General features: G+C 51.2%; 1 protein-coding gene across 1 annotated transcript; it reads right to left on the bottom strand.

Annotated features, from left to right (window-relative positions):
- Nucleotides 1-2,378: 2,378 nt before the first annotated feature.
- LDLRAD1 (low density lipoprotein receptor class A domain containing 1) lies at nt 2,379-14,546 on the bottom strand. The gene is made up of 9 exons (XM_036755441.1): nt 14,526-14,546; nt 13,934-13,991; nt 11,340-11,471; nt 8,576-8,713; nt 7,715-7,840; nt 4,952-5,093; nt 4,326-4,412; nt 3,928-4,047; nt 2,379-2,490 (listed from the first exon to the last, which is right to left on the bottom strand). Exons 1-9 carry the CDS (start codon nt 14,544-14,546, stop codon nt 2,379-2,381), a joined length of 936 nt encoding a protein of 311 aa, XP_036611336.1.

Here is a 14,546-nt window from a genome sequence, read left to right as displayed (position 1 = left end):
GACGGTTTCCAGAAGTGCTGCCTTGAGTCCTGACACTGAATATCCCATTTGCACAAAGTCAAGCAAGATCGGCATTTCAAGCCTCTGCTTTGGGCTGTTGCTTTGTCCCGATGAAAGAAGGTGATCCTGGAGTACTTGCCACCAATCTTCAGAGCAGGATAATCTGTTGACCTGGTGAGGAGTAGATTTTCTACAAAATAAATGAGAACTTCCTGGTGGTTCTTTCTAACTTTGCTTCTGGTCTATTGTCAACCGTTGGATGAGTCGTTTACTTTTTCTTTGCCTCAGTTTACCTCAGACTGGTAAATCTGCCTCTCCTTCACTGAAGCCCAGGTTCAGCATCTCCGTGTGGTAGTAGTAACTTGGGGTCTTTGAATTCTATGCCAGTGGGATGCAAACTTTGGCAGATGATTTCAAGTGTTGGCCTGGTCCCACATACCCAGTCTTATCGATTGACATTTATTATGGCAGCTCTGGGGGTACAGAGACAAAATGAAGCAGTCCCTGCCCTTAAAACACTTAAGAGTGTAGGTAATGAACCTCTTGTGGGACAACCACCCTGGCTGAGCGTGGGGCATCTGGTCATTGGAGGGAGGGAGATTCTTTTTTGGCCATAACAGCTCACTGTCTAGTCTTTCAAGGTGAGGAGGGGCCTCTGAGTGAGCCACGTCAGTGAAGGGACACTCCCCGCCCCAAGTCCTAGCCATCACGTGAGCCCATGATCAGATTACAGGAAAGATGCCTAATCCCAGGATCATCTCGTGAGCAGCCTGCATCCCCGACCTTAGGAAGTGTCCTTAGGAGCATCTTCGTGACCACAGGTCTAAAGCAAAGGGACTTTTCTTTGCTAGGAGAGCCTTCCTTTACAAGGTAGAAACAGGCTTGAAGCCTCCATTCAGCTCCCAGGTCCTGGGACTGCTGGAAGAGACAGCTTGCTGGCCTTCAACTTCTCATCTCTGCCCCTTAACTTTGGATTGTTATTTCTAGTTAAGGTCTTAATTTAAAACTTGTAAAATGTCTGCTTTTTTTTTAACATCATCTTCATTTCTGAACACATCCCAACTCTCACCTCATTGAGCCTTGTAACAAAGATTTAATAAAAATAAAAAGATGAAAAAAAAGTTCACAAAACCTACTAATACCTCTGTCAACTGCACCCGGAAGTTTGTGCTATTCCATCTCGGCCCCCTCCCCGTGTGTGTCCCCGCTCCCCCGCATCCCCTCTGCAGCGAAGGGAGGAAAGGCTGTCTCCTCAGCCCTCTGGAGCCAAGTCTGGTTCAGAGAATCCCGGACAGCTTTCCTTTTCACTTTATGGTCTTTCCATTTACATCACTGCATTGTGTCTTGTTTTCCTGGTCTTCATTATTTCACTGTATTTGCTCACAGAAGTCCTTGCTTCTCTGAATTTTTCCTGTTCATGTTTCTTACAGCAATGAGAAATCCCCATAGGGGCGCCTACTTAGCCAACAAGTGTTTATTAAGCATTTATTTACTATGCGCCAGGCACTGTATTAAGCACGAAAACAAATTATGTACAAACAAGGGGTGTGTGTGTGTGTGTGTGTGTAGAGGTGTGTAGCCTAGAGTCAGGAAGACCTGAGTCCTGCCTCAGGTACTTATCAGCTGTACGACCCTGGGCAAGTCACTTAACCCCGTTTGCCTCAGTTTCCTCACCCAGAAAATGAGCTAGAGAAGAAAATGGCAAAGCACTTCAGTATCTCTGCCAAGAAAACCCCAAATGGGGTCGCTGAGAGTCGGACATGACAGGAACAACTGAACAGCAGCAAAATAAATGGCTACGTATGCATACATATTTATATATATTTATATATACATATATGAATATATAAACAGAGAGACAAATTACATACAAGCAAGGGATATGTGTGTGTGCCTATATGTACACATAAACCTATGCACACATATATGTGTGTGTGTGTAATCTATATGTGTGTAAATACATGCACACACACAAAGGGTAAGCAGGGTAATCTCAGAGGGCAGGCCCTAGAAGTAGGGGGACTGAGAAGGCCTCTTGCAGAAGGTGGGATTTGCTGGCAGGGTTTGGGTGGCGTGTGGCGGGGTGAGGATGACATCGGGTTCGTGATCCTCCAGGACAGGGTGGCGATGCCCTTGATGGTGGGGAAGAGGGGAGGAAGGTTGGCTGGAAGCTTTGAGGGCGGATGCCCCGCAGACATTTTGCACCCAACCTCCCTGACCCCACATCTCTATTCTAGAGGAGGAGAGAAGCACTGATGTCTGTGTTCTGGCACCATAGTAATCGTTCCTGCCATTGGAGCCCAGCCAGTGACTTCTCCTCCACTCTTGTAGTTCAAGTATACATCCCATTCCCCCAGGTCTTTCTTCTCCACATGAGTTCACAGGAGCGCGGTGGAGGGGCTGTTCAGGAGGATGAGCACCTCTGGCATGAGGGCTGCCCGTCTGCCTTTGGGGTCCACCTTCACCCAACCCACCAGTGGCTTCATGAAGCTGTAGGACATGCAGCGGCCACACCCTGGTAAATCATCTCAGCGGACGAACTAAGCCAGGATAAGTGACAGGCCTCAGACCCGGCGGTGAGTTAGGGGGCATCTACCCCGAGCATGTGAAGACTTTCCCTGGTTGGATGGGTGGATGAGAACAGCTTGGTCCAGCAGCCATGAAGGCGGCTGAAGCAGGTGCTGTGGAGCGAGCAGAGCTTGGTCAGACATGGAAGACACCAAGGTCACCCACCACATCCTGGGCCATTGCCGGTCATCCTGACTTTTGTCCTGCCACTGAGCTTTGATGACTCAGGAAGAGAGAGTGAGGCCGACCACTTTGGCCAGCTCTGCCTCACTTCAATTCATGCCTGAATCAAGACGTCACCTCATGATGTCATTGGGCCTCCTCAAAAAAGGATAAACAGGGGCAGCTAGGTGACGGAGCAAGCAAAGCACCGGCCCTGAAGTCAGGAGGACCTGAGTTCAAATCCGGCCTCAGACACTTAACACAATTACTAGCTGTGTGACCTTGGGCAAGTCACTTAACCCCAATTGCCCTGCCTTCCCACCTGCAAAAACAAACAAAAAACCAAAAACAGATAAACAGCAGTTCACCAGAGTCTTCCTTCCCACGTTTCTCTGACTTGGTCGTGGTAGTTGTCTCCTATGGCTCCATAGAATAGTCCATTCCATTCTTAGACCACAATCAGTTCAGCCAAGTGCCAGTTCACTGCTGCTACAAACAGAGTGGCTATGAATGTTCTGTCTTTGGCCCCTCTATCATCCCCACTAATACAGGCCCAAGAAGGAAATGGCAAACCACTCCAGTATCTGGGCCAAGAAAACCCCAAATGGGGTCCTGGACAGTCGGAAATGATTGAAAACAGCTACACAACAACCCAACAACAATGTACATCTCCCTCTAACATCCTATTAAGGCGCTGGACTAGATGGCCTCTCTGGACCCTTCCAAGATCCCCGCTCGGGGCCTCAGTTTTCCCATCTGTAGAATGTGAGGGTTGGTCTTGAGGGTCCCTAAGGCCCCCTCTCCGGCTCTCAATCCCATGATCCTTTGATCCTTGCCCATGTCCAAAGGTGGAAAGATGGGGGTTAGAAGGGCAAGGATGCTGGAGCCAGAAGGGGTTAAATGGGATGGATTTCAAGCTGAAACCAAAGAGCATAACCTGAGCCTACTTTAAGTCTCATTAATCTGCTGCCTCCTGTTTGAACAGCAAAGAACGTGTGTGTTTAACGCCCTGATCTTGGACCCAGGGCCCTGCCAGGAGGTGGTAAATATTGACAGTGGACACCCAGCGCCGGGGCCCCATTTGTTTTCCCTGTACCTGATCCTCTGCTGGTGTTGAATGAGTGGAGGGAAGGAGGAGGAGGAGGGGGAGTTGCCCACCCCATGGTCGCCAGGCATCTCCTGGAGCTCATTGCTGACCCATGGCTGGGAGTGTCGTCATGGCAGCCTCTCTGTGATGTGAGGCCGATGCATCCTCCCCCCTCCACGAACACCGAGGGAACAAGAAGCTTCTCTGCCCCCAGCGCAGCTGTATCCTGGCTACAGGTGGGCCACAGCTGTTTCCCCCTTTGGTGTGAGGCCTGACCAATGAGTGACCAGTGAATGCCCAACGAATGCACCGAGGAGATGGCCTTGGGACGTCTTTACCAAGAGCTCCCTGAGACGCAGGGGGGAACTGGCAGCTGCTGTGTTGATGGTCCTCTGGGACAGGTGGTCATAGAAATGAGAACTGGAAGGAACCTACAAACTCACCCAAGCCAACCTTGAGATTTCACAGATAATAAAACTGAGGCCCAGAGAGGGAATCGGGGACTTACCCAAGGTCACCCAGCAAACCTTGGTGAACCGCCACCACAGCCCCGAGACAGGAGATCCCTGAGGACTGGAGGAGTAAGGAGGCCTTCCTGGCAGAGGTGGGCCACAGGAAGAACCTTTCAGAAGATGAAGTACACTGACCTCTGTGACTCTCCAAATGCTCCTCCTGGGCCATGCCCCCACCCGGCCCCCATGGCTCTCTGTCAGTAACAGATCCACCATTGTCAGGTTCTGTTTCTGTGGCCCCAGGAAGCCATTTCCTTGGTAGAAACTCTTTGGGCCACAGATTTAGGGTTGGAAGAGGCTGGCCAGTCCAGCTCCCTCATTTTACAGATGAGCAGCCGAGGCTCTGAGGGGTTGGTGACTTGCCTAATATCACACAGTAAGTAGAAGTGGAATTCGAACCCAAGTCTTCTGACTCCAAATCAGGTGCTCTTCAATCACCTCCCTAGGCATAAGACATCTAGCTGGAGAATGATGTAAGCTGCAGGTGTTGCGGGGAGCCAGCTCTGGTCCGGGGATGGGGGATGGGTCTTGGCCCCTACCCTCTGTTATCTGCAGACAGGGAGGCCGAGAGATGGCGGGGAGCCTGCAGTGACAGCAGAGGCAGGCGGGGAGTCCTCAAGACCTGGGGCAGATGTACTCATCTGACCAGTCCGAGCAGTGCTGCACCCGGTCCCGACAGAGGTGCCGAGGGACACAGCCACAGTACTGGTGGAAGGTGGAGGGGCAGCTCCACCACTGGGGCCCGCAGGGCGGGCAGCGGGCCACTGGGAAGAGAGAAAAGAACAGTATAAGAATGTCCGGCCTGTTTCCTCGGCCCCCAACTTTCAGCATCTCTCCGTGGCCCAAAGGACAAGGGCCAAGCTCCTTACTCCTTCCTTATTCAAGGCCCTCACCTAAACATCCCAGTTTTACCTCCCCCTGACCGCCCGCTTCCTCAAACCCTCCATTCCATGCAGACTCATTGTCCATTCTGAGCTATCAACCCATCTCTGTCGCCTTGGTCACATTATGCCCTTCCTGGGAAAGTTGACTCTTTCTTATCCAAACCAAGAGTTCCAAGGGTAAGAAACTTGGATAATCCCCCCAAATGGGTAATTATCATAATAAAAAGTCCAGCCCACTTACAGGGGGCTCTGGAATATGAGTTTATCAGATTCTCTGGGAATTTTTAACTCTGAAAGCAAGATATTGACGCCGAAGTTGGATAATTTGGCCCCAAAGGGGGCCTAGGGCCTATTCAAATCCCACTGTCCTCCCCTACACAGCCCAAGCCAAGCTTAGGAAAATAAAGAAAAAAATACATCAGCCCTGCCCTCAAGGCGTTTACCTTCTAATAGGAGCTCAAGGGTCTGGGAGAGGATTCTGGGGAGCCAGGACAAGCCAGTGGAGCTGGGGGGCAGAGCGCAGGAGGGAGGAGAGCCATGATTTAGTGCTGGAAGGGTCCTTGGAAATCAGCTGCCCACCCCGCCTCCTTTTACAAAGGGCACAGACTTGTTTAGTTGGCACGGCTAGTCAGTGGGGAGTAACAGTCAAACCCAGGTCTTCATGATTCCCAGAACCACCTTCTCTCCACTCCATTTTCTCTTCCCTGAGATCCTGACTCTATGGAGTGACTATGGGCCTCAGTTTCCTAGTCTATAAAATTAGGAAGTTGGAGCAGAGTAAATGATTTCTAAGTTCTTTTCCAACTATGAAATGCTACGGTCTCTTCTAAATGGGGAAAGGAAGGCCATGGAAGAGCCAACCAGGCCTGGAATTGTAGCGCTGTGGGAGAAAAGAGGCAGACTTAGGACATTCCCAGGTGCCATGGTCTCAGCAGAGCCTTGGAATCAGGTCTCTGGGCCTTGGCTATTTTCTCTTGGCACAAAGTCAAAGGTGGCCCTTGGCTCTCTTTGGATGGGGCCCAATGACAAGGGGCCTTGCTTGGCAGCCGAGGAGGGGTAGGGTCTCTCCTAGCCCCTGATGAGGGTGTGGTGCTGCCCAGACCCTTCCACATCCCAGAGAGGCATCCTCTGGCTAGGTGGGGCCTTTACCTCTTTGCTGTGTGCCCAGGTTACCACCCTGGCTCTAACGTCAGCTGTCTGACTACTTCCTGGCTAAATAAACATTTGTTGAGTTGAATCTAGGCCTCCTGAGTTTGGAAGCCACCAGTGGAGCGAGCTGTGGCCTGTGCTGCCTTATCTCTCAATCAATGGGCAAATGCTTACCCTGTGCTTGGGCTAGATAAGACAGGTCCGGGTCCCCATGGGGCTCAGGATCCAGACAATCTGATTCATACTGGTGCCTGATGCCGAGGCGGGGACATGCTCTGCCTGAGCCCAAGGGGACTCAAGGAAGGCCTGAAGGATCAGGGATGAAAATGGGGAAGAGTCCTCGAGGTGTTGTCCAGAAGGCAGGACATCAGACACGGGTTCAATCCCTGCTGTCCTTCAGTGTTTGAGTGCCCTGAGATCCCCAGCAGCCCACAGCCAGCTCAGTGTGCTCTCTGCTCTATCACTTCCTCAGAAAACATCCTCCATGCAGATAGCTTTGGCTGTGGTCCTCACCCCTCGCCAGTACCCTCTGCCCTCTGACTGCAGGGCTGGGTGGGGGGCACAGAACCCCAAAGCCCCCACCTAGAGAGGACTCCCCAATCAGTCACCTCTCCGTTTCCCACTCGTTTGTACTCTTTGTCATGCTTCCCCTCTCCCCCCTCCCTTTTCAGTTTCCTTTTCTGTGTTGTCTTCCCCTATTAGATGGTAAACTCCTTGAGGGCAGGGACTGTTTTTCTTGTTTTATATTTGTATCCCCAGGGTTTAGCATACAGCAGGCACTTAATAAGTGTTTGTCAATAGACTGAGCCCACCCAACACAGGCACACAAACTCAGGTAGCCAGGGCCCCCTGCCCCACCAGTCCCCCAGAGGGTCATCTACAGTTAGCTCTGCACAATGAGGGCCAGCTTAGAACCCTGTCCCAGAGACTGGGGCCACTTCTGATTCTGTGGGATGATTCATAGGCAATCTTAGAGGGGCAGACAATGGAGGTTTGTCAAGGCCCACTGGCCACAGCTGCTGCTTCCTGGCCCTCCTGAGCAACTGCCTGGCTTTCCTGGTTGTGGGAGGTGGAGGAAGAAGCTTCTTAGTGGGGCTTCAGAAAATGGATGGAGATTTGTCAGTGACTGGGGAGAGCGAGGACATACCAGGCACAGGGAACAGCCAAGACAAGCGTTCAGTATGACAGGACAGGCTTAGTCTGGCCGGGAGTGATGTGCCAGGAGCCTCTGGAAGTGGCCCCTGGTGGCACCTCCCCAGGAAAGGCACCTGAGCTTTCCCTGGGAGTCACCAGAATTCGGTGGGACATTTCTGAGCAGAGGGGCCTGAACCTAGAGAGATGGGGGGACTCACAGGCGCCTTCATCAGAGCAGTCTCCGCAGTCATTGAAGCCGTCGCATTTCTGATCCTCGAAGACCCAGGACGTGGAGTCACTGCAGTGGAACACCAAGAAACTGGGGAGGCTGTGGGGGATGTTGCCTAGAGAGGGGACAACAGAGAAGGAGGGGATGGCCAGCCTCGGAGTACAGCGGGTCCAGTCTGAACTAGCTAACTCTAAGCAGGAGAGGCTCCGATATCTGGGGAGGGAGCAGTCCTATCAGGGGAGGGAGCAGCCCTTGTGGTTCCGCCAGACCCCTGACTTCCTCTGCAATGTCTGAACCTTGGACAGCTCCCTATCCATCCCACCTGCCTCCTACTCAGGATGGGTGAGAGCTTCACCCAGAGCTTGATGCTCTGCCTCCTGATGGCAGCTAAGAGAGAAGAGGGAGTCCTGGATGTGGAGGATCTGGAATCAAATTCCAGCTATTTATTCATTACTTGTGTGGTCTTGGGCCAAGGTTTCCTAATCTATAATAGGGGGCTATGGGGCAGTGTGGCCTAAAGAGAGGCATCATGGGAAAGTGGGTAAGAGCACCAGCCTTGGGGTCAGGAAGTCCTGGGTTCAATTCCTGTGTCTGACACATTAGCTGTGTGACTGTGGGTAGGCCCCTCAGTACTCCTCCAGGCCACCAAGACTGGAAAGTAGTGTAGGGCAAGGGCTGATTGGGCAGTCTCCTTACCCAGAAGTCTCTGCACCAGGTCACAGGTCTGGCTAAAAAACAACTAAAGTTGGGCCTCGCCCCCATTGGGTGGTTCTAGACAAGGCCCCAAGGGAAGGGGTCGGATGGCTGGAGCCAAGGGGCAGTGCCTGCTGGCCTTCCAGCCCATACTCACCGCACAAGGCTTCTTCTTCGTCCTCTCCGTGTGCACAGGTACGGACACGGTCACACACGAGGCTGGCAGGAATACAAGTCTCCCGGTCATCACAGAGGAAACCTGTCTGGTTGGATGTAGTGGCACAGGCCCTAGTTGCTGAGGAAGGAAAGCCATAGAAAATGGCTCAGTCAGAACCTGGGGCACTTGTGGCACCTGCCCAGGCCCAGGGTGTTCAAGCCATGGTCTGTACAAATAGTTGCCTTGTCCACCTCTAACAAGAGCCAGCCCTGGGGCTCCCTCCCAGCTCTGACTTCCCCTGTTCTAAGGCCCTTCCCAGCCCTTACATCCCCTGTTTAAGGCCCCTCCTAGCTCGGACAATCTATAATTCTGTTTTCACATAGCCCTTTGTCATAGGTGATATCACAGTTGCCCCTATGAGACAGATGAACACAGAAGCTATTCTCCCCATCTTATGTCTGAGCCACAGAGGACAGAGGACTTGCCCATAGCCCTACAGCTTGTTCACAGTAGATCTGGGATTCAAATCCTCAAGCTTCCAAACAGCTTTTCCTATCAACATCCAGTCTGTGCATCAGAGATCCAGGTGGGGAGCCCTGCTGGCCTCTGGAATGCTCAGAGAGCTGGTGGCTTTACCCTCCCCCTCAGGGCCTTCCCGTCCACCTCTGTAGCCAAGCCCTCCAGAGCGGCTTCATAAATGTCTGTTGAATGACAATCCCATTAACCACTCATGCTCCACAGGGATCTAGAGACTAGGGAGGGCCTCAGGAGGAGTGGGGATCTTTCAAGGTAGATGCCACAGAGTGGAGGATCTCCAGCTCTTTCTTTTTGGCCCAGGGCACAGGCTTCTTTGGCCCACCGAGCGCGGAAGCCAGAACCACCACAAGACACTCGGGGTGCTCCGTCAATGCCCAGCTTTGCTTCACTAAGAGCAGCCATCTCTGATGTATTGTGCATATGTATAAGGGGCAAGTTTTTGGTTACTTTAAAAATACCACGTATGCTGGGTAAGTACAATGTCTATTGAACAAAAGTATTTATAAATTTTATTTTATCTTCAAGACCATGACAATCAAAACTTTCTGGCTCATATAGAGAAACTTGTGGCACACACACACACACACACACACACACACACACACTCACCCCCTTTGACAACCACTGCCACAAGGTAGGAAGTGTAGCAGTAGAGATACCCAGGACTTGACAGTGGGAAAGAATCCAAGAAATAAAGCAATAATAGAACCCATGACTTCAGGTGCCTAAACACAAACACCCCAAGTTGAGACGATAAGAGTGAGAACTAGATGTTCTGATGCAAGGAGTCCACTTAGTCTGCAGCGGTATCCCTGAGACTGGGAGGGCGTGACCTACGCCTGGAATATGCCTCTGGTGAGTAGAACTTATTCAGAAGAGACAGGATTAGAACAGCACTGAACATTCATGAGAGGAAGTCCAGAAACCAGAGAAAGGAAATGTGATGGAGAGTATTTGGGCCAAGATCAGTGGAGGCAGAAAGAGAAGGCCTATTGTTAGCAGACTAGGCCAGAGACCACTGGGACAGAACAAGGAAACTGATGAGGAGTATGGGCAACAGATCACAAGCCTGGCATAGAGGCATTATCTTAGCAATGATGAGGAACTTCAATTATCCAGTTGTCCGTTAGATCTCTCTCTCTCTCTCTCTCTCTCTCTCTCTCTCTGTCTCAGTGTTTCCATTTCTTGTTTCCTTCTCTCTCTCCTCTCTTTTTTCCTTATCTCTCTCTCTTAGTAAGGATTTTATCCTTCAGAGTAAGGATTTGAAAAGCTCTTGACAGTCCAGACAACTGGATCGAGCCTAATTCAGTAGAGATAAATGCTAAGTCTTACATTTGGCTTTTAAAAAGTCATGTTGACAAGAACAAAATGGAGGAGATGTGGCCACAATAGCAGCGCATCTGAAGAGTGAGGGGTCTTAGTGGACCACAAGATCTATATTGGCCGTGTGATTTCTTTGGTATGGGGACACTCCCAGCCAGTGAAGGAATCCATCCCCTCTACCAATGGAAATCAACTATTCTGCTAGTTGCAGAAGCCACCACTAGGAGGAGTGGAGGGCAATTAGACAGAGATAAGTTTAGGCTTGAGGTCAGAAAGTGATGATGGGTGTTATTTAAAAGGGGGTTGGGGGCTGGGCTCTCCTTCACTGGAGATCTTCAAGCAGGGGCTGAGTGACCGCCCACTGGGGATGCTGGGAAAGGAACCTTTGTCCAGCTATTGACTGGATGCACTGAGTTCCCCTCTAATGCTGAGACTCAATGATTTTGTGGGAAATATGGGAGCTGGGAGGCCAGTGTCTTCCATGTTCTCAACCAGACTTGAGTCTTTCTGATAAGAAGGTGTGATTCTTGTCCTCGATGTTAGAAGGATGTAGAATGTCAGAGAGGAGAGTCTGACCCAAACCAGGAATTCCTTTTAGCCTACAAAGGGTTAAGTCATCTAGTTAGGGGACCCACACTAGCGCACCATGGCACCATGTAACCTTGAGGTACACATTACCCAGTAGAGAGGGACGCTATAGGGGGATGATCGTATTGGCCAGCACTTATCAGGTTCCCTAGGCCGTGTTTGGAATGAGGAGATTTGAAGGTACCTCATGGATGGGAGTAGGGATTCCCTTTATAGTATCCTGGACATGTGGTTGTCTAGCCTCCATGGGAAGAGCCTGGGAATGGGGGGCTTACTATCTCCCAAGGCGACCCCTGCACCCTGCCAGGAGCCTTACTTGGAGATGGTGGTGGGAGTCCGAAGCTGCTGACCAGCCAGATGATAAGAGTCAGAGACACAAGCAGGAGCAAGGTCCAGGTAGAGATCCAGAAACCTCGGCGGGTACAGCAGGAGAAGGGGCCGCAGCAATCTGTCCAGGAACATGGAGAAGGTGTGACTGTCACAGGCCCAGGGGAGCAAGGGAAGCACCAAGGGACTGCTGGGCGCCATGCTGGCTGTTGTATGTCTTGTTTGCTCAACATGGTCTATATCATGCTCTGGGAGCTTTCAGTCAAAATCCCATGATGTCAATCCAGGGCTAGGCCAAAAGCTTCCCCTCCAGCTCTCTTTCATCTCGTCAAAGACAGAATTTCCTCTGGGATGGTGTCCCTGGGCCGACACAGGGCTCAGCCCTCGGTGCCTCAGTGTATAGTCTGCAGCCCTTGCTGGGGCTGAAACAATTCACTCTCTTGTGGCCACCCTCAGCTTTCCCACACTTAGCATTCCCAGGACCCCGACCCCAAGGGCCTTAGCAATGCTTCCAGCCTGGTGCCCTCAGCCCTCGTCCTACGAAGCAGACCCAGAAGAAGGGGCCTGAGCCCTGACGCTCTGCTTGGCCCCTGCACCCTGAGGACCATGGGACCTTCCCATCTCACTTGCAGCTGAACCCCTCCTATGTATTGTCTCCCTGTAAGCTCCTGGGACTGAGAGCAGGGGCTGTCTGGCTTTCTGTTTGTATCCCCAGTGCTTTGCACACATTAAGTGCTTAATTAATGCTCCATTCATTTATTGGAGCACACATAGACAGACATGCACACACCCACTCATACTTACATACATGCACACTGTATTGGTAAGCAAAATGGGCTCTTAGTACTCAGTTCAACCAAGTACCCTTGAAGAGTTTGGCTTTTGTTATTAATTCAGTGTATTTCATTGAGTCTTACTAGGTGCTAAGCCCCAGGCCCAAACCCCTATTAGGTGCTAAGCCTATGTGTGTGTGAAGCTCCCAGGGTACTAAGGGGAGGTGCTAACTCAAGTGCCAATCGTAGGAGCCTAAGTTCTGGTCATTCAGGTGATGTTTGATGAAGTCTGAAATGGTATAAGAAGAGAAGACAGAGCCATTTGTGTGGGGCTCTGACTCTTGGTGGCGTGCGCTGATGGGGGGACTCTGGGCAGCTGTAGCTAAGAGACCTCCAGCTTGTAACCCGGATGTTGGGACTTTGTTAAACTCTGGTAACTATGTATCAGGATTTGAATCTGTATTTGGTCTGACTGTTGATGTTTGTAATTTGTTTGCATTTTGCTCTGAAGTTCAGGATGCTGGCCTTTCCCCCTGAACTAAGTGAATGGTATTTGTATGCTGAATTAAAGTAAACTTGTCAACCCCTTAACATTGCTTTCCTTAGCAAAGAAGAGCAAAAGAACCTGGCTTTTGCAGTGTGCTGGTAGCATGCTTGTTGTTGGGCTTGTGTTGGTCTTTCACCCCCACAACAGCTGCTAGCCAGATTGTTGAAACACATGCACACATGTACACATGCGCACGCGTGCACACACACACACACACACATACACACGCACACACACACCCCTTGTGAGCCAAGCTTTTCCAATTTGGTTAGGACTACCTGAATTTGCTCTGTAGGCACAGTCTGAGAGAACCCAGTGGCAGGCTTCTTGGTATGCCTGCCGTACTCTGGCTGCCTTCAAAACTCAGCTCAAATGCCCCCTTCTGCAAGGCCAGGTAAGGCAAGAAGCATTGATTAGTGGCCTACTGTGTGCCAGGCACACAAGCAAAAAGAAAGGAGCTGACATTCTAACGGAGAAGGGAGCTGAAAGGCCAGGGGGTGCTGTGTGGAGGTGCCCAAGCAAGGCAATGTTTCTGAAGTCTGGAGAGCAGAGTCAGAAGTGCAGCTGGGAGGGGAATGAAGGTTGGTTGGCCTGGGCCGCTCTCCAAAAGACAGGAGGCATTTTCCCAGTTTCCCTTTGAGGCTCTAATGTTTCAAAGATGCTCTGAAAACATTTCCATCAGAGGGACTTGAATGAAAGGATCTTTTGATGCTTGAACATCCAGTTTTGGGGGACCAGGAACACAGAGCAGACCCTGGAGGACTATGAGGGGGGTAGGGAAGTGAGGGGAGGTGAGGAGGGGCAGTGGCCTTGCAGTCCTCAGACTGCAAGGATCTGGGGCTTGGCCATCTGCCAACACTGGGCCCCTTCCCCTCTCTGAGACTCAGTGTTCTTTCTCTGCAGAAAAGGAATAAGCCTATACCTCCTACCTCCTAGGACTGCTATGGAGATTTAGTGACATAATGGATGTGAAATGCTTTGTGAATTCAGAGGGCTGGACCCCATCAGGGACGACTGTTTTTACACTGAGATGGACAGGCAGCTCCCATGCTTGTCACCCAACAGCAGCACCCCCCGAGGCCCAGCCAAAGGCAGGTCAGCAGGAAGATAAGCCTGAGGGCCAGCTGGGCCAGCCACATTAATCTTCCAGAGCTTGGCCTGACCTGTTGGATAACTAGGGCCATCCCTGTAATAAGAAAGCTGCCCCCCCACCCCAGGGTATTTTCAGGGATCGCTTAAGACAATGACACCAGAAGCACTTACCTTCTTCACTTCCAAGGGTCTTGCTTTCCCCCTCTGGGTTTCCATCCAAGGTCCTTGGCTAATGGCAAGAGAGTGGAATGGAGGCTGAGAAGCACTGGTTTGTAGGACAGAAAGTCTCTTAAGGCCTAAGCCTATAATTGCACAGCTTGTGTTTTAAGGCCGCTCGCAGATTGGGCATCCCACGTTCTTGGCTCCCTCCCAGCGTGGACATTCCATGTTCTACATGTTTCCTCCCACTTCAGGCATTCCACGTTTTCAGTTCCCTCCCTGCCACCTAATGGTTAATGTACACAGCTCACATTTCTCCTTAGTTACTCTTCCTCATCAAAATGGCAAATCAGCATTTAAACGGGGTGGCTGTCACTGTGGAGCTAGACTCTCCCTGCCCCTTTCACAGCCAGTTTGCCAATGCCAATGCTTCGCTAGTGTGGACCTGGGTTTCTTTATTGCTGGGGCAAACTGGAGTACAGAGTATTGTCCCTGGGCTTCCTCGGCACGCCTTATCGGTGTGCGGTACAGTTCCATTATTCTCCCTCCCGCTAAGAAATTGCCTCCCTGCCTCACCCCAGGGTTGTCTTAAGAAGCTTGTTACCTGAGGGAAGATTCTATTCAT

This window comes from Trichosurus vulpecula, chromosome 4, assembly GCF_011100635.1.
Source record: "Trichosurus vulpecula isolate mTriVul1 chromosome 4, mTriVul1.pri, whole genome shotgun sequence".
Lineage (NCBI taxonomy): Eukaryota > Metazoa > Chordata > Mammalia > Diprotodontia > Phalangeridae > Trichosurus > Trichosurus vulpecula.
Note: the sequence above shows the minus strand (reverse complement) of the source record. Positions and strands in the feature narration are given on the sequence as shown.

Bases quoted from the DNA above. Each gene is read 5' to 3' on its own strand.
- LDLRAD1 (XM_036755441.1), bottom strand. From the start codon at position 14,546: ATGAATAGAATCTTCCCTCAG. The intron at 11,472-13,933 runs GTAAGTGCTTCT...GTTCCTGGACAG, and splicing joins GACCCTTGGAAGTGAAGAAG to ATTGCTGCGGCCCCTTCTCC. The intron at 5,094-7,714 runs GTGAGTCCCCCC...CTCTCTTCCCAG, and splicing joins CTGCTCTGATGAAGGCGCCT to TGGCCCGCTGCCCGCCCTGC.